This window comes from Castor canadensis, chromosome 4 (genome assembly GCF_047511655.1).
Source record: "Castor canadensis chromosome 4, mCasCan1.hap1v2, whole genome shotgun sequence".
Taxonomy (NCBI): Eukaryota; Metazoa; Chordata; class Mammalia; order Rodentia; family Castoridae; genus Castor; species Castor canadensis.
In genome coordinates, this window is record NC_133389.1 from 134,213,891 (window position 1) to 134,233,738 (window position 19,848).

Sequence of the window (19,848 nt, forward strand, 5' to 3'; positions counted from 1 at the left end):
AAATATCACCATGATATGATTCTTTCTATCCATGAACACTGACTATCTCTCCATTTATTATTGCTTTCATCAGAGTTTTGTAGTTTTCCTTGATAGATTTCTTACGTGTTTTGCTGGATTGATAACTAGTATTTCAATTTGGGAGTAATACTGTTTTCATTTTCAAATTCTACTTGATCATTGCTGTCATATAAGAAAACAATTGACTCAGAATGGATTACAATCCATTAACTTTGTATCTTGCAACCCTGCTCTCATCACTTTTTAGTTCAAAAGTTAGTTTTGTTGTTTTGATAAGTCTTTCAGATTTTCTACATAGACAACCATGTTACCCACAGACAAAGATAGTTCTTCCTTCCCTTATGTATATATTTTTCCCCTTTTCTTGTCTTATTGCTTTAGTTGGGACTTCCAGTTTGATGTTGACAGTTGGTGGTAAAGAGTAAACATCTTTGACTTGTTCCTTATCTTAATAGAAAAACTTCAAGTTTCCTACCACAGCCTACAGCTTTTTATAGATATTCTTTTATTTAATGTATTTATAGTTCACCTTGACAAATAATAATTGTGTGTATTTATTGTGAACAACATGATATTTTGAAATACATAAATGCTATGGAATGGCTAGATTGTGTTAATTGATGTATATTATCTCACATATCACTTTTGTGGTGAAAATCTACTCTCAACAATTTTAAAACTATAACACATGGTTATTAACTATAGTCACCATGTTATATAACAGATCTTCTGAAGTTACGGTTCCTAACTGAAATATTGTATCTTTTGACTAATATCTACCTAACTACTCCCCTAAGCCCCATGGTAACTCTCAGATGCTCTTTATCAAGTTGAGAGAGTATTCCTCTATTCCTACTCTACTATATTTAACATGAATGGGCACTGGATTTTGTCACATGCTTTCTTCTGCCTTTATTGATGTGATCCTATGATTTTTCTTCTTTAACTTGTTGATGGGATGGATTACATTGATTGAATTTCAAATATTGAACAAGGCTTGCATATAGGGGATAATTCCCACATTGTGGTGCTATTCATTATCATAGCTTAAATATCTTTATGCCTTTTTAGTTTCAGTCTGTAAGCAAATACCTTTTCTAGATATCCAAAAGAAAAAAACACTACCAAATTTCCTCCTCAGTCAATCATGGGATGAATTAACGCCTTTGCACCTGCTTCTGGTAGTAGATTAGCACCCTCATTCCTTTGGTCTAAAATTTCTTAGACTAGGGGGTGAGTGAGATGAAACCATTTAGTCTACTTTTTATTCTAATTTTTCCTCCCACATAATGTGATTAAATTGAAATATTATAGATCCTTTACTATCAACTAGGGAAAAATTTTTAATCAAAACTTAAAATGTATGCTTTACCACCAATCAATAACTCATACTTTATTTTAAAATGATGAAATCATCAAGTGAAACTTTTTATTTCTCATCTGTTTATATTTTCATAAATTTAATCATCAAATAAATGACTTAAAGTTGCACAGATGAATTTGGTATTCCAGTATAAAGTCTGACATATTTCAAGCATTCTCAGTTCTGCATAAGGGAGTCTTTGCTTCCTGACCCTCTATCCTCCTAGGCTGCCAGATCATTTTACAGGTGTAACCTGGAAGCAGAACCACTATGTTCAATGTCTTAAAGTGGTAATCCATTCATATAAGTTGGCAAGGTGGAAGTAGGCAGCAAAACTATGCAGCAAAAGGAAAGCAAAGTTAAGAGCTGTAGCAACTTTTTACCATACTTCCTAGTACCCCGCCTTTCTCACACCCTTCCTCCTGTTAGATCCATTAGCTGCCAGGTATAAAACCCTCACTCAAGACTGTTTCCAGTACAGTCCTAGTTATAACATAGCACTTGCCTTGCCACAGGATGCTTACCAAATAGCAGGCAAGAACAAAATGATGAAGTAACCAAAGTTGCCACTAAAACAAAACAAAAAGGTGAGTAGCTATGTGAAATTATATGTATTTTAATTTACTTCCCCGGAGAAGCCATTTTACTATCTATGTGTATTCCATAACATCATGTTGTATACTGTATGCATAAAATTACTTCTTTCAAAAAGGAAGAATCAAAGAAATCTAACATCTGCTGCAAACAGTCTACTCAAGATCTGTGTCTGATAGGGTTCCAAATAAATCAAGCTTTTTTATTAGCCTGACAAAAAGGAAATAACCTATGAAGCACTAGAATACTTTCTTCTTTTTCCAGCATTATCGTAATGGTGAAATAACATACGTATTTATCTAATAGCGTGAATCGCCTACTGATTTCTTTTCAGTATTCTCAATTAAGGCCTAAAAGTCTCCTAACCAATAATCGCCACTCAATGCAGAAAAAACTGAGCTAGAAAAGTCTGCATGTGGTCCATATTATTTAAGAGATAATGAAATAGATATTGAGTCAAATAACGTGTACTGCTAGAAATGTGCTAAGATAACAAGAAAAAAAGTGAGATTTTCCAATAATTTCATTTGTATCATACAGACCCCAATGTAGCTATAGCAGGTTTGTCAGAGTAGCATAACTCCAGTGTCACTGTCCCTTTCAGAAACAAAAATGTGTTCTGAGCCACATTAATTGTTGCAAAGTATGCATGTTTTCTCTCACAAATCCAACAAGAATGCTAAGAATACAGCATGCTCTTAATGTTTGAGATGGTTTTTAACTGCTAAGAAAAGAACAAGACTCTAAGCAGCATCCAGTATCCATGGCAACATGTACCTTGGCATTTTTTGCAGAGGAAATTATTTCCATTTATTTACACTTTCAAGGATTTTGTACCTTATATCTTTATTGAACTCAAATCTAGCCTTGCCCTGTGTTCTAAATTAGTTTTTGGTCATTTTGCATTATACAGTAAATGAGTTTCCATATTAGAAAAGCACTCTAAATATAAATAATAATGAATAAAATAAAATAGAATTATTGGTATCAGTGTCATATGACCTTATTTCTCTTTTGACAAAATGTGGAGTTATGTGAGATTTAAAAAAGCATGTTATATTGTTGCAGATTGGTCACAACACTTTTGCTCACAGGATTTCCAAGTCTGAATAGAATTAAACCATTAAATAATTGACCTTGGTAGACAATTTATAGTAAAATATAGATTCCTCCATTTTGTGTACAGTTTCTTAAGAAAGATTTCTTTTTCTTCCTCCTATGCCCCTTTCCCTCTTCCTTCTTCCTCCTTGAGTTCCTCCTTCTTCACATTTCCTCTTTCTCCACAGCTCAAAGCAGTAGTAAGTTAAGATCATTCATTCAGTTCAGGAGAAAACTAGACATGATGTTGTAACACAGGAGTCAAAAAAGCCAGTCCATTGCTTTCCCTTTTCAAAGTAGAAAGGGCAAGAAGCACTCATTGATAACAAAACACTTATTCCCTTCTCCAAACACTAACACTGTTGTTCTATGCAGAGTTCCAGTTAAGTCTAAAGACCTGTCTTTGATTAAATTCTCCTCATAATGCATTCTATGGATGAAAAGAGCAAAAATTATATACATAGTCTTCTTTTTATTTGATATTAACACAAACAAAAGCAAATTAACTTCTAATATTCTGCAAATATATGTAGATTAATAACATTGCTTCTGTGCAATCAGATTGCAAGGTTTTCCTTTTTCTTTCATTCTGTGTCACTCTGGGAGACTCAAATTTAACCCAAAACAGGAATAGATAGAATGCCTTCCAAATATTTTATTTGAATTTCAACTCTATCTCCATCAAGGGGCATAATGGTAAGTCTGGACCATTCCAGGCTATAAAAGTTTGGATCTATCAAGTCACTTTCTCTGACTGTGGGAACAGAGTTGTGTCACTACCAGGACTGAGAGTCTGGTAGTTCTCAGTATCTCAGTCCTGGCACCACTATCACCTGACTGTACATATACACAGGTCACTTCATCTCTACAGATCTTTGATTTTTCTTATACTGTGAGACTTAAAATAATCTATAATGTGAATTACAGTCACCTCAGGGCACATTTAAGTTTTAAAATACTTAATATTTTAATAACTATTTCTCCACTCCCCACATCAAAAAAGTAACTAGTTGTACCTGGAAAATTAGTTGTAAAAATATTTCTATTAAAAAACTAAGTGAACCAGCTACATAAAAACTTGCACGTTTAAATTTATAGAACCTTTGTCCTATGTGCCCAAATTTGGGAACAACCAAGATTTCTTCCAATAGATGAACAGATAAATAAATTTCAATACATTCATAGAATGGGAAATTATTCTACAATAAACAGAATGAGCTATCAAGCCATGAGAAAACATGGAGGAATCTTAAGCACATATTGCTAAGTAAAAGAAGCCATTCTGAAAAGAGTATATACTATGATTTCAACTGCATGACATTTTGGAAAAGGAAAATCTAATAGGGCATTAAAAAGGTCAGTGGTGGCCAAATGTAAAGAGAAAGGGAGAGGGGAATGCACAAGTAAAGCACAGGGGATTTTAGGACAGTAAACCAATTGTATAGGATACTGCAATGATAGATACATGACATTACACATCTGTCAAAATCCATGCAACCTATAAACAAAGACTGAATGGATTTTAGTTGCTAACATATCAATATTGATTTACCAATTGTGGCAAAATTACCACACCAATGCACGATGTGTGCACTGCTTCCTACAGAAGGGTAAAGTATAGGGTGAAACTATAAGGTGGCAAGAGGGAGTATATAGGTACTCTGTACTTCCTGCTCAATTTTTCTATAAACATAAAATTGCTCTAAGGAATAATGTCTATCAAAATAAAACAAATGAATAAATAGAAAATAACCAGATTTAGTTTTTCTTTCAATAGGAACAGAGAGTTCTACCATGGTTCCAGAGAGAAATATAAATCTCTTAACTTGCATTTCCTTGTTAAGCATTCTTGACTAGTGAAAGACGTATAGACATATCAGGATCCCACATATAGAAAGAGATTTGGATCCTGATTTGTCCTGGACTAAATTCTAGCTCTCAGTACTGATACCTGTCTAACTAAAAAGAGCTTATCATACCTTCCTGTGATAGACTGAGTTGTGTCTCCCCTAAAATACATATGAAGTCCTAACCCTTAACTAAGGTTAAATGAAGCAATGTAATAAGGTAAATTAAGGTAACATAATTAAGGTTAAATGGTAATATAATCCAATATGACTGATGCCTTTTTTAAGAAAAGGAAGTGACACCAAGGAAGCATGTGTAGAGAGAATAGACCAGGTGAGGACTCAGCAAGAAGGTAGCTGTCTGCAAGTGAAGGAGAAAGGCCTCAGAGGAAATCAAACCTGCTGATGCCTTGGTATTAGAGTCCCAGCCTCCAGAACCTTGGAAAAATAAACTTGTATTGCTTAAATCATCCAGTCTGTGGCATTTTTTATGGCAGTCCTAGGAGACTAATGTACATCCATTACAGTATTTTTGATTCAAATAACTCCACCATTATAACCACCTTTGAAGAATCTCATTTCCAATTATTTTAAATTTAATACTTCATATTAGCCTGGGAATGTGATTTCTTTGATCTCTGGATTTTTTCAGACGCACAATTTTACTACTGCAGATATGTCATGACATAAATCAATATATTGAACAATATATTGCAACACTTGTCTCAGTGACTATATGTCTGACTTGTGTGATACAGCTCATAGTGTAAATTATGGGCAGAGAGAGAGTGCCTTACATATTTCTCTGATTTTAAGTTCTAAATATGCCATACATACACAAGAGCAGTTGATTGACTTAAGTGGTCACAGGATAAGGAAGTCACTTAAACCTATTCTTATTATAATCTTCATTTAAAAAAATTACCCAAAATAAGGAATATGCAGAAAAATTATTTTAAAATTTGACCTGTAAAAGGAATACTTTATGGAACTTACCTTGTCTGAATATGAAAGTTGTTTGTGGTCCCTGTATGTTCGTAATCATGAATGGCAGCAGCAAAGACCATGGCTAAAATTTCCAGTTCAGTGAGCCAGTGCTGGAAAATTGAAGAAAGATCACATCATGTTCAGGAAGCAGAGGTCATTTTTTCTTTTCACAGAAAAGATTCAGTGTGCCAAACTTGTGAAATCATATAAAATCGCATTGTGTTTCTTTGAAATAAAATTTTTCTTCCTATTTTGCCTCATTGAAGCTCCATGAAGTCTATGATTATTTCATGACTTGTAGGTTTGAAATTTTCAATTCAAAATATAATTTTCCTTGCTAATTGGAAAAGGAATAATTTTCTATGATTTAAAAAATTAACTGAATTTTGAATTCACAGCCTTACTAGCTTGTATTCTCATGAAATCAATTGCTGTCCAGTGATTTTAAACATACAGTTCATATATCATTTTTAGACAACTGTAGAGAATCCAGCTGTGAGAAAAATTTCCACATAAATATTGAAAATATTTAGTTTGTTCATGAGGGAAACTGAACTTCTTTTTATATTTAAAGATTTAAAAGAGTTCCTGAGACTTTGCTAAATTTTCAAAGCCCACACATGACCATGCAAATAAACTTCATAATTATAAAGGAAAGAATAATTACTTCCATGTAAAATCCAAGACCAACCTGTGTAATACACATTAATCTTTCTCTTATCAACTGGATGGCTTTATAAATTTCCCTACTATTTTTAAGTTTATTTGGCAACAATTCAATAGTCTACTCTTCATTCACCATCTGTATAACACTTTTATTGCACTGTCTAATATGGCAACCTCATGTGACAATTTAAAAGTAAATAAAGTATAGTAAAATTAAATCCACTTTCCCAGTTGCACTCACCACACTTCATGTGCTCACTACTTATATGTGCAATTGGTTACATACAACAGTGTAGACATAAGCAATTTCCATCATCACAGAAAGTTCTATTGGACAGCACTGCAAATATATAGTTCCTGTTTTAAGAATGGAAGATCCAAAAGGGTATGTAACTTTCTATTAGTGGTCTTATTCTATACATTTGAAACAATTAAATATATTTCACAAAACAATATAAAAATATATAAACTGTATGTCTACCTGGCAAAAGTTAAAAGGATAAATACATAATCTAGGGATAGGTAGAGAAGCTATCTGTTAGTAATGGATTTGGCAAGGATAGGCAAAGATTGGTGGTTAAGCGCAGGACAATGGGCAGAGGGATTTTTAAATAGAAAGAACAACTGTAGAATATTTGACACATAATGGGAATTTAACATTTGTTGAATCGACTTTCATCTGATTTGCATAGAGAGAGGTAATTAGGGACAATGGAAAGAGACTGTGGGATCAGACAATTCTGATATTTAAATCTCTGTTGATATTAAAAAAAACATTATTTACCCACTCAGCTATACAGTTACCATTAACACGGGATTACTGGTTATTCCTCGGGAGGGTGGGGTTAAAAGAAGTTTAGAGCTAATGTATATTCTGCTCCTGTCACAAGACTTGTCATATAGTAAAGTACATAATAAATGGCATTTGGTAACTTACCACTTTGCATTGTTTAAGGCATTAAATCTGGAAGATAACAGCTAACTTAACTGATTATAATTCAAGTATAAATGCCTCACAGTTGGATGGCTGAAGTAGTAATGACTTTCTGAACAAAGGGAGTTGATATAACTAAATGTTCTGTGTACAGATGCATTTAATTGTGAATAATTTAAAAGAAAGAAAGTGACCTCATTAATGGCCCGTGTTATAGGCTGAACTGAGACTGAGCCTCCAATGTTCCTGTTGAGACTATGGAATTGAACATCATGAAATGAATAGAAATTGAATTAAACCAGTTTTTATACAACAGAAACCCATTGTTTTATTAAACAAAATTGCTTCTTGGGGGAAAAATCACCTATTTTCTTTTTCTTATTGGTTATATTTATAGCTTTATGGACTGAACTATGGTTTAAAAGAGAACAGCATTCAATATCCACTATAAGATTATCAAATATGAAGCTGCAAAAGTAAAAAGAAAGTTAGGAAATCAAGGAAGGGATTTAATTATAGAGTAGCTCATAAGTATTTAAAATTATCTTCCTCGTTGTCAAAATTGATTATAAATGTATTTCCTGTTTTTCCTTTAATTAACCTCTGCCTCCCATAAATAGAACTTCCTCCATGAGCTCCATTTATTTAGTGCCATACTATGGTATAGTGATTAAGTTTACATTGCAAACTAGTTTGGGAAGAGAGAAATACTGAAATTTCATACTAAATTGAACATCTTTCTTGAATTAGTGAAAGTAGAATTTTGGACCGATTGTTAGCTCCTTAGCTTCTGATTCATTTTATGCTGATGTCCAGAAAATAGATGTTTAAATTCACAGATTTTTAAAAATAATTCATGAGGACAAGCTAGAGAGTATAAGAATCCACCACGTCACTCTTCCCACCTAGAACACTGGGGAATATAAAATTGAGGTCCTGCTGGTTCCCAGTGGGCAGAAATAAAGGGTGGAAATGAGGAGCCCTTAGCAGAACAAAGCACTCTCTGTAGGTTGCACTTTTCCTAAAGAAGTGCTCAGGTGGACACACTCTAAAGTGGGAAGTCCAAAAGTGTATTTCAAGAATGTGTTATTACTACTAATAGCAATACAAAGATGACGGAAAAGGAAGGAAACTGACATTAACCAGACACTCCAGCTAGATGGTGTCATTTAATCCATACAACATACCATTACCATTCACTAGGTGATATTTTTATGCTATGTTGGCAGATGACAAAACTGAATCCTAAAGAAATAGATCCATGACCCAAAGGTTACAAGGCCATCTAGTGACAAAAGCAAAAATTCAAACCAAAATTGATTCCAAATTTTCTCTTCCTTCTGTGGTCTGCAATAGCTTTCATTATTCAAGAGAGACAAAATACTGAATGTATTCTTCTAAGCTTCAAAAAGCAGAATTTCAAAGTAACTTATCTAGATAGATGAATGTATAAAGCTAATACTGGTTTGATTTAAGATATAATTTTTATATCTGAATTACTGTGTGTGTGATAGAGAGGGGGTACATGCATATATTTGGAGTGGGAAGAATTTCAGAAAAATCATACTGAATTTTTAATTCCTACTGTCCAAAAGAGCAACAACTTTTTAGGCTGAAGTTATGGGATTAGGCACTTTTCCTTCTTTAACCCTCTGAATAGGCTAAGGAGATTTATTATAATTTACCAGAATAGAAAGCTGGTAAAATTAACCATAGGGTATGTATTAATAGTTATCTGTTTCAGAAATTAGGTTAGGTGCTTTACAAATACAACTTAATGACTTCTCTTTACCATCCTGTAAGGTAGTCAGTATCATTGACTCACTTTAGTGACAAGGGGACTAAGGTAGAGAGCTAGCAAGTTAAGAAATCTCACAGCATGGTTTTCAATCCTATGTCTAGTGGCCTCCAAAACCTACAAGGTTTCTTACAGTGTTGAAACCGTTTAGAAGAAAATATTTTTCACATAATTTACAGAATAGGGACATAGTGTCACATTTTCTGTAGATTGATCAGAGAAAAAATAGTCATTTTAAAGTTTGGTAGACTGCTTCTGGACATAAATGGACTCCAGTTCCAAAAGAAATAGGCCGCAAGTATACCTCTTTCTTTTACTGTATTAGAGAGAACAAAATGCCAGGAGCTTTCAAGTGCAAGTGTTCTCTGGGCAAAGCTCTTGGATGATTTTGTATTTAAAAAGACAGAATTAGCTTGGCAGCACTCCATAAAACACTGGATCGAGTATCTGCACATCACTTGTAGCACAGGGCTATAAGTTAATGAAGTGACAAAAGGAGAAAGAGGCAAGCAGCTCAGATCTTCAGCTTCAGGTCTTCTCTGTACTGTCAAGTCTCAGGCTTGAGGGAGCCCTATGACATTAACAAACAGGAGGACAATGGCTTCATTGCAATTCCTTTCAGGCAATGGTCCTCAGAATATCTTGCAGGTGACAAGATGCATTTGTCATCTGACAGTGTTGACTGCCACACTGACAGGGCCATCAACTAACGCACTGAAGGAAAAGTGACCCCATCTTTTTCATACCAAATCTGATGAGGCAGAAAATACTGATGAGCTTTATCTAATCAGTATTTCTTCAATGCTTTCTTTTTAAAGACCAATATACTCTATGTATGAAAATTAGTATTCACCTACAATCACCTTTTCATTTAAAGAAAAGCTTATTAAAATAACTTTCCAAAACTGTCAAGCTGGTAATGTAACCTCATTTTGACAAAATAGTCAACACATTTCTGAATTCATTCTGCCTTCCCTTTCACTATCTATTGTAAAATTTCTCATTATTCTCTCTAGTTTTCCTGATCTTGTATAAAACTAAAGGTCTACAACCAGACTACATTTGTAACAACCAAACTAATGAGTGAGTAAAAAGCCCACTGACAAGTCTTTGCTAAATGATGAAGAAAATCAGAAACAGGTTGCCATGTCAATCTTGCTACAGCAGGATAAGTTGCATTTATGTCTGATAAGCCATGGCTTTCTGAGAAAGTGACTGTGTGATCTGTACTAATGATTTCAACTCTCTTGGAGTCATGCCCAACCTGGGTCAGATTTCCTAGCCTTCCAGAGAAGGGGGAATGGCTTATTATATTCTGCAACAAGTCTTCCTTAGAAGTCTAAGGGTCACAGTATGGATTTCAGTTTCTCTAATTACCCAGTAACACGACACTCCCCCTGCTCCATCTTTTGAATGTCACCTTCAAACCAAGGGTTCCAAAGCTAAAATAGAAGACCTTTATTTGGCTCCCTTTATACATGTGGCAAACAAAACCAAAGAAAACAAAATGTACTTGAGCAGGAGCATATTTTAAGATGATGAAATTCTGGTTACCTCCCAGCCTGAAATAGCATGTATTTTCTCATTTCACCTCATAATTAAGCATATATTTTATTATACTGAAGTAGGCATTACTTTTCTATTCTGTCTTGTTCTGAGGAAACCTAATCAGTTTAGTTCCATTTTTGAATGACATTTAGCATTTTTCAGTTAACTTTTACAAACCCACAAAATTCAGGAAGCAGAAAATGCCAAACACTTGAAAAAAAAATTACCTTGCCATCAGATTCAGGACAAAGGCTTTAGAAAGAGAAAAGCAAATAGCTGTAAAAAGGAAGCTCCCAATGCAGCTTTCTCCAGGTGTAACAGCATTTGTAGGTAGCTGTCAGGAGGCCCTTCATTTTCACATTGATACACCATGCATATGAAACCAAAGGACAGCAAAGCGTTCCTGAAGCAGCTGTGACAGTGAAGTCTTACATACCAAAAAGAACTTTAGAAGAATTTCTGTGTGTCTATGTGTACATGCATATTATACACTAGAAAGGAAGCTCAAATATATCACTTCTTAAGAGGTAGATTGATGTGCAAACTTTAGAAGGCAAAAAAAATGAGGAGTAGAGAATTTGTTTGGTCACCATATGAGACACTGTTTGATGATTCCTTCCAAATGGATATTACTGTAGCAAATAGCACAGTTGGTTTCTGGGTAGAAAATGCCATGGTGATGGTAAATATCTTGTAAATGCTAACCTTGGAGAATTATAACCTGCAAGAAGTTTTCAAGATCTTTAAGATTCTATTACAAGAACCCCAGGGGATTTGCTTGGGGCCAGATTAGTAATGTAGTCCATGATGTAGAATGATATGGTATCGAGGATCTCTGGGCCCCAAAGAGTACATGTTACATAGGTCGAAATGCCAGTGAGCCTTGCCAATAGAAAGAATGTGGCTTCTGAAATCTAAACAGATAGATAATGCATATTAAGGGGTTTAGGAGGCATTTTATGCAGGCATTTTATGGCGTAGTCTCAGCTTGATTGGCACATGAGAAATCAAGAAGGCATTAGGATTTGGGGATCTCATGGCCCACACCTTTTTGAGCCCACGTCAATTGGGCACCTTCACAAGGAACGGCTTCTCCTTCCTTTTCTTCTTCTGGGAGTCATCCTGAACTCTAAGACATTACAGAGGTTCTAAGTCTTCCCAGAACTCTAGTCATATACTCACTGTTATCCCAGGATTTACATTCCTGAGTCATTTATTCTCTCATCGTTGATTCATTCAGATGCAGAGAGGAAGGAACATTTGGAAAAATTTACATGAAAAATTTCCACAAATCCCTAAAAGGATTTAGTTAGGCTCAGTAATGTAAACAAAAGAGAATAGCTCCTAAAGATAGTTTAGGAGGAGACTTGGAATGAAGTAAGTGCATTGTAATTTATTCTGAAGGCTTTCTAGGTCACTTTTTCCTTGTTGTTAATGCCTATGGAAAAAACAATTTACATACAAAAATGATCTATAATCCAAATTTTGGAAAACTAATATATTTTAATTTACCTTTATCCTTAATTTATTTTTTTAACTGTAAAATGTTTTTCTGAAAAATCTATGTTATAAATAAGTAAACTCAAAATCCAAACAACTATTACATATCATACATTCATGGGTAGAATTTAGAGACGGAATGGAATTTAATGTCTCCAAACTAAGAAATGTCAGTCATAAAGGCTTTCTTACCATGATACCTGTATGAAGCATTATGTAATGCACAGTCTGAGTGACATCTGCTGCATGAATCAAATTATGATATGGATTTTTGTACTTGCTGTAACCAACTTCTAAAGCTTCTGCAAAAGCAATTAGGCAAGAAACAGGAATCTGTGGAAAGTAATAGCTATGATTATATTTTTGCCAAAAGCACATTACTACATCAACATGAGCACAATGTCTGGGGATAGGGCCCATCAGCGAGTCAGATGTGGGTTGTATTTTCTTTAAGTTGTATATGGATTGCTCTGAAAACCCACATTGCTAACATGTTAACTTTCATCCCTGAGAAGGATTATAGCCTCAACTATTTAATCCAGATGAAATAACAGTCTTACCCAGAACATATAGCTTTAAGTTTATATCTTCCAGAGGTTTTCTTTTTTGTACTGAAGACTGAACTCAGGGTCTCTTGCTTGCTAGGCAAGTGCTCTATTACTTGGGCCATACCCCCAGTACAAGGCTGGTTCTTAAAAAAGCAAACATTCCCAGTTAAAATTAGCAAAGTCTAGTTTTCCTACACATAAAACAAGGAGTTAAACAATTTCTCAATACCTTAGAGCTCTCACAATGTCATAATTTACAGGCTACAGACTGCTCAGAAGACTAGCTCATGTCTGTTGTGTAGATGGCTGCAAATGAAGTCAAGTAGACTGTCAATCTCAATCATTTCAGCTTAAGAAAACCTGGAAGTAAGTCCAGCATGGTGGCACAGGCCCATAATGCCAGTGCTCTTGGGCTAGTTTGGGCTACACAGCAACTTCAAGACCAGCCTAGGCTACGTAGTGAGAACTTGTCCCAAAAACAAAAGAAAAGAAAAACTGGTGATAAAGATTCTTTCTGTGCTTTAGGAACACTGGAGAGCTATCATATTTCTTTAAGACATTGCTTTTAGTGCCTGCATGAGTGTTCTGTGCATAGTTCAGTGATGTCAGTGTCTTTTAAGAATTCAGGCTATTGCAGTTTTGTGATCTCCAAGTGAATAGCTATGCCAGTGAAAGCTCCATCATGTGGAGAACTTATCCTCTGAGTCTATTACCTGCTAACTAGAAACATTCAGAATGGAATGATTGACTGCTCAGTGTTCTGCGTGTTCATTCTTATTTAAATAACCGAATCTAAGAGCATTTCACTTTGGTTTCATGTTTCTCACCTTGAAGCGGTTGATAAGATCATATCTGGTAAACAGTTCATAAATCATAAACTTCAGACTATGCTCTCCACTTGCTTCATTTAGGGCAAATACATCAAAAGACCATTTATCAACATCCTGTAGGAAAAAGAATAAACACATTAGTGGCAATATCTTATATTTCCGTTGCCTTTTTGTGAAAAATTAGGTACTGTGCATTCTACAGGTAATATTTCAGTTCAGCATGTCAAACTATACTTTACCAGAATCTGATATGACAGGGCCACAAAAGTAAGGTCATAATGCTTAATTAAACTGATAGAATAAATCTGATCATACTTTTATCTTTCTCTCCCCAACTTCTTGCCATAAATCATCTTCCCAGAGTGGGCCCCATTTTAAAGTAGAATTGCTAGTGATATGGATGATGTCAATTGAGGGAGTAAGGGTAGAGTACCAATTTTATCTTTTCCACCCACCCATCCACCTGCTTGTTGCATTGCTTGAAATTTCAGCATAAGAGTTTGTAAGGTAGCTTAAAGCTTTGATATCACCTGTCTTCTTTTAAATACAAATACACAGAGAGGCAGAATATACACTACCTTAATATTACTCTAACCTAGGCTGACTCATTTATGCTTTTCTTCAGAGATAGGTGTTGAGAAAAAGAAGTGGGTCTTTTGATTGAGGAGGAGGATAATAATTTTGCCATTTCATGCAATTCCTAGGGAAGCAGGCAGGTACAATGGGAAAGTACCCAGTTAACAGTGCAGAGTGGGCAGTAAGCAAGGTTTTCCAACTACTTTAGTTACCTCACAACTTTGCTCTAAAAAATCTAGAGAATCACAGCATTACATTTTAAAGATGACTAGAGATGTTAGTAAAGAAGGCCTAGTGTTTACACATACAGCAGACTTAATATTGAATCTTAAAGCTCTACATTTCAATAGGTACTATATAGAATTTAATCCTTTTAATATTTTAACATTCTTAAGAAAGCCAACTCTATGTGCTGTAACTGAAAATCTGATGAAAGAAGTCTCTTTTAAATATGCCTCCTTTGAAGGTAATAGTATCAATCTCAAATGGTAGTTTTAATCACTTGGAACAAAACACTAATGAAGCATTTTCTGGTTTCCTTGTAGGCCACTGTTAAATTCTTTCCATTTGGCTCCAATTTTGATCCCCAAACACTTGCTTTATCTCTTTGTAAATTCAAAATCTTTTCTAAAGGTTCTGTTAGGAAGATTTTTACATTAGTAGAGCTCAAAGGAGGCCAACAAATCTTTTATCACATTCCAAAGCTAACACGAAGAGTTAGTTCAGATTTTCAAGGCTATTTACAGTTCCAACTGGGGTTTCCCACCGAGCGTGGGGTCAGCGCTCCATTTCTTGGGGAGTTTCATAAACAGTGATGATTTACATTTGTAAACTACTGCAGATGCTTGGCTTCTCTGCTGTCAGATTGAGAACAAACAAGACAAGGTTTCTCAGAAAATAAATTATTTAATTAAACTATTCTTTGGTGATTTTTTTTTCCTCCTTCAAACTCCTAGTTTATGTGTTTTTACTAAACTGCATTTTAAAAAAACTATTATATTCTTTCATACAAAAACATTTAAGTTGGTTTTTAAGCAAAGATTTTTAAAATAAATAAAATAAAACTATGTAATTTTCTTGAACATTGTTGAGGGAATGCAAACCCTCAAGAATAGAGTACTAATTAATAAACTCTATGTAACACTTCAGTCATACATTTATCTTTATTATAGTTTTAGAAACATAAATATATTAAAAAGCATCTGTGAAAAATGAACTCACTTTTTAAATTAATAAGATTTAAGTCTAATATACAGAAGAGAAAAAAAATAAAAGCAACAAGGATTCTTTAACGGAAACTAAAACGTACAAATAAGCAATATAAATTTTATATGGGTAAGGAGTATAATAAATCAGAATAAAGCAATCCAAGACCTTCTGAATGCTTCAAAGTTGTTTTAAGAGACAAATCTGAGCTCTCACAACCAAATTAAGAGACAGAAAGAAATAAAGGTTGAACCTGCTAAGTGCCTTTACAGAAATGCCATGTATGACAAGTGTGCTCATACGTGACACACACAAACTGGTGGGAAGTGAGCCAACAACTTGCCCATTGGAGTTTTAACTCTAATTATTTCTTAACACAAATATTGCAGCTATACTTCGGATTAGGGTAGTCACAGGAGAAACCAGAGGCAAAAGAGACAAATTTCTTTTCCATTTTTTTTCTTAATTTTATTTCATATTTTCTCAGACTTAAAACACTAAATATTTTTCTTCTACATATGTTTTGTCATTTAAACATAACCTAAAACATCTTTTCGTAACACATTCTTATTCTTTCTCCCCTCATAGATTTGTAACAAAATATGTGTATTCTGACAAATAACAGTGCCATCTCAAAATGGGATTCAAAATCCACCTATATAAAGCACGGAAAAAACATCACACATGCAAGTGTATGCATGCATGCATGAGTACCGTGCAGCTCAATCCTCATGTAAGTCTATAATAAGTCACGGTTTGGGACACATCACATTTTGTAAATGGTTAAAATAATTTTTATATTCCATTATGTACACACAACAAAGACCTACTCTTGTTTTCTCCCAGACATTTTGAGATAATAATAATAATAATAATAATTATTATTATTATTATTGACAATACTGGGATAATGGTGATTTTTTTAAAATGACTATTGTATAAATGAAAATAGTTGAAATTATTTCACCTTTAAGGTTACTATGACAGCTGCTGGATATGCCAAACCAACTACGTGGTAGCTTTTTCTGTACATCCTAAAAAGAGAAAAATAAGTATAGTTATAATATTCATTTGCTCAAAGTTTACAGCTGCTTCTCAAATATAAGGGAAAAAAATCACTCTTGACTTGGTCACCTTTTACCATTAACTACAGATTTCCTTTGTGTCAAAAATGATAACTGCTGCTACCATTGATGTGTCTGCAGTATGACAGGTGTTAGTAGCATTTTGTCTATTCATAGCCGCCCTGTAAAGTTAATGTGATTTTGGTTTCCATGTAAGGATATCTTCCCCTGAATTTCATCTGATTAAATGATGGACAATACCTTGCATATGTGACAACACTTTCTTATATCCTACCACATCCATGACAGCAGGATATTCTTGTTTTATGTCCTCTTCGTTATTTTATTGTTTAACAAAATAGAAATTATATCGGAATTTGTTATTAAGCATATTGAGGAAGATTATATTGACAAAAATTACTTGTTCAAACAGTCATCCAATGTAATTTAATGAAGATTATTCAGAAAGAAAATAAAGTCCTATTTCCATAATAACAAAAACACTTTAATTAATCAGTAATTTTGTTCTTCATTTTCTGATGAGCAACCAAAGACATAAACCAAATATAAGAACCTTTCCTTCCATGGGTTCATGTAAGCATAGGATCAAAAAGCTATTCTAACATGTAGAAATAGCAGTAAACTTTTATTTGGGACCATGAACTCCTCACAAAGTCCTGGGAAGAAATAATTCAATTGTCAGTTGTGTCTCTTAATTTTTATATCAAGTTGGTTTACCATAAGCTGTATTCCTAGACTATATTGTACATTCTCCCCCCAAAATTCTGGAACAATACCATAATTTAATTAAATGTAATGATAAGTAAGGTCAATATAATAAATAGCTATGTGGAAAATATTCTGCATTTAAAATCACTGTGGAAAATACCAACCCTTTTGAATCAATCACCATATGTTAAAAATGGAGATGACATATTCCTTGGTGTACATGGAAAGCCATAATTTTTAAAAGATAATAAAAGTCAAGTAATTCATCATGTTTTATTTTTAAATCCTGACTTCTGGGATTGGAGGTATGGCTCAGTGGTAGAGTGCATGTCTAGCAAGTCTGAGACCCTGAGTTCAAACCCAAGTACTGCCAAAAGATAAAATAAATCCTGACTTCTTGGAAGTTCAGAATTAAAGTATCATTTTAATTTTAGCTCCAGCCTACATTTTCTTGATAAAGTATCTCCCCCATTTAATTACAGAGACTTATTAAAATAGCAGATTACTGTTACTTTATTTTCATGTTTCAATTTTATGTTTATTTTAATGACCATAAATCATTTTTTGGATTTGGGTGAAAAGGTATCATAAAAAACTATTCTTACTCTTTATTGGAAGATTTTAGAAGTGTTTATAAGTAAAAATTCTTCCAATAATTACTAAATTGAGATAGGTATAATTGTTCTAATCCTACAGAAGAAGAAAAGTACTAATCACACTACAAAAGATCTAGAAAACAGCCCTAGCCAATCAGAATACTTAGCTGTGGGTATGTTTTAGGAAACAAAGTCTTTTCTGCCTATTTCCTTAGTCATTACTATAGTTTTAGATAAACAGAGGTACAGAGGAAAAGAAAGGGCTACGAACAAGGTAAAGTTCAATATAAAAACTGACCAAGAATAAAAAATTTTAAAATATTGAGTAATATTAAACCAGTTTGATTTCATGGTACAGAAAGGAACACATGCTTTAATCAAAAGGTACTCAGTAGCTGTGTGACTTTTGAAATGTTAGCTATTTCATGCAAACTGAGAATTATAAGCTTTTTGTGAAGAGTAAAGGATATAAATGCCTGATATAACCTAGTACTCAGCGTAAGAAAGCTATGATTACTATCACTGTAATCATTCTCATTGTGAGGCTGGTCCCACAATTGTCCAGCTCAATTTTTCAGAGCTGCTTGGGCTCAGTGAGAACTCTGATACTAGTGAGCTTCTTCTACTAGGAATCGGCTGAGAACATGATTATTGATGTATTTCCTCATATGAAATGAAAAAAAAGACAAAAAGGATTTTCCTTCTGAAGAGCTTGAAAAATTTCCCTATTAGCATTCATTTCTAATACTCTAGTCAGGAATAGAATTCTAGTATGGAAAGTTAGAAATAGAAAATTAGGTGAAAAATTAAGATGACTTCTCTTGGAATCAGAATGAGCAAGAGAGAAACATTAATCCAGTTGCCTTACACTTTGATAAATATATCACAGTTTTCTGGAAAAGAGTAACAAATTTCCTAGGATCCTACAGGTGGTGAAGTCCAATTGAAAATAAGATGAATTATTCTTGGAAGTTTTTACTACAATTACAAAATATTAGTCAAAACCTTAAAAAAAAGCAAAACCAAACACTATTTTATTCTAGTCTCTGTGCCAGGCAACACACCATTTAGTGGAGAACAAGGTAAATAGACTTGCTGCTGGTATAGCTGTTCAGTCAAGGATGAAGGCAGCATTAGATGATGCTAGATATTAAGAGGGGGCCTGATTGGACAAGGTCTGATTACCAGGTGAAAAAGAAAACCATCACATGACTTTAACACAGGAACAAGTCTATATTTCACAGCACTGTATAGAGTGACCTGCTTGGAGAGGGCAAGTGAGGAGAAGAAGAACCTGGTTAGAAAGCTTCAGTAGTATTTCCAATAGGGAATCATGGAGACTTGGATTGGGGTTATGGAATGGGGGTGAGTACTCATTTGCATAAGTAATTGCCAGGACTTAATGTTGCACTGACTCTCAGGTGAGGGAGCAACAAGACTTCCTGAAGACTTCTAATTTTCATCATCAAAGATAATTATTTTTGAAAATTCAACGTCACTAATAGGAATTCAACAGTGATAAAAAATATTTCATTTTTAAATGCTCTGAGCATGTCAACTTCAAGATTGTTTGCTAATTTAGTTACCATATGTATATTTTGATATTTCTATAGCCAATTAAGTAAAATTTGTTTTAAGTAGCTTGTGAAAAAATGGAAATTTAGCATGTTAACACAATTTCATAAATTCTTCTTAACCTTGTCTTAATGGAAATGCAGATTCAGTCGGTTTTCTTCCATACTTTGCATTTCCTTTCAGTTTGACAAATTCTGCAATATTTTCTCAAACAAAGCATACAAGATATATATTGCTTCAGCAAATCAAACATAATCTCCAATTCTCTCACTGACTTCCTAAAATACAATTTAGATAATTTAGATCTAACATTATGGGAAATCAACAATTGTCACACATATGCCAAAGTTGTTTTTCAAAAAAAAGTT

General features: G+C 33.9%; 1 protein-coding gene across 4 annotated transcripts in view; it reads right to left on the bottom strand.

Annotated features, from left to right (window-relative positions):
• Pde1a (phosphodiesterase 1A) overlaps positions 1-19,848 on the bottom strand; it is a 337,665-nt gene that overhangs the window by 38,661 nt on the left and 279,156 nt on the right. For all 4 annotated transcript variants that reach the window (XM_074071221.1, XM_074071220.1, XM_074071219.1 and 1 more), the window contains 4 exons: positions 16,484-16,550; positions 13,732-13,848; positions 12,549-12,689; positions 5,920-6,020 (listed from right to left, as the gene is read on the bottom strand). In XM_074071221.1, the coding sequence (XP_073927322.1) occupies positions 5,920-6,020; positions 12,549-12,689; positions 13,732-13,848; positions 16,484-16,550 (426 nt within the window). The remainder of the gene's footprint in view (positions 1-5,919; positions 6,021-12,548; positions 12,690-13,731; positions 13,849-16,483; positions 16,551-19,848) is intronic.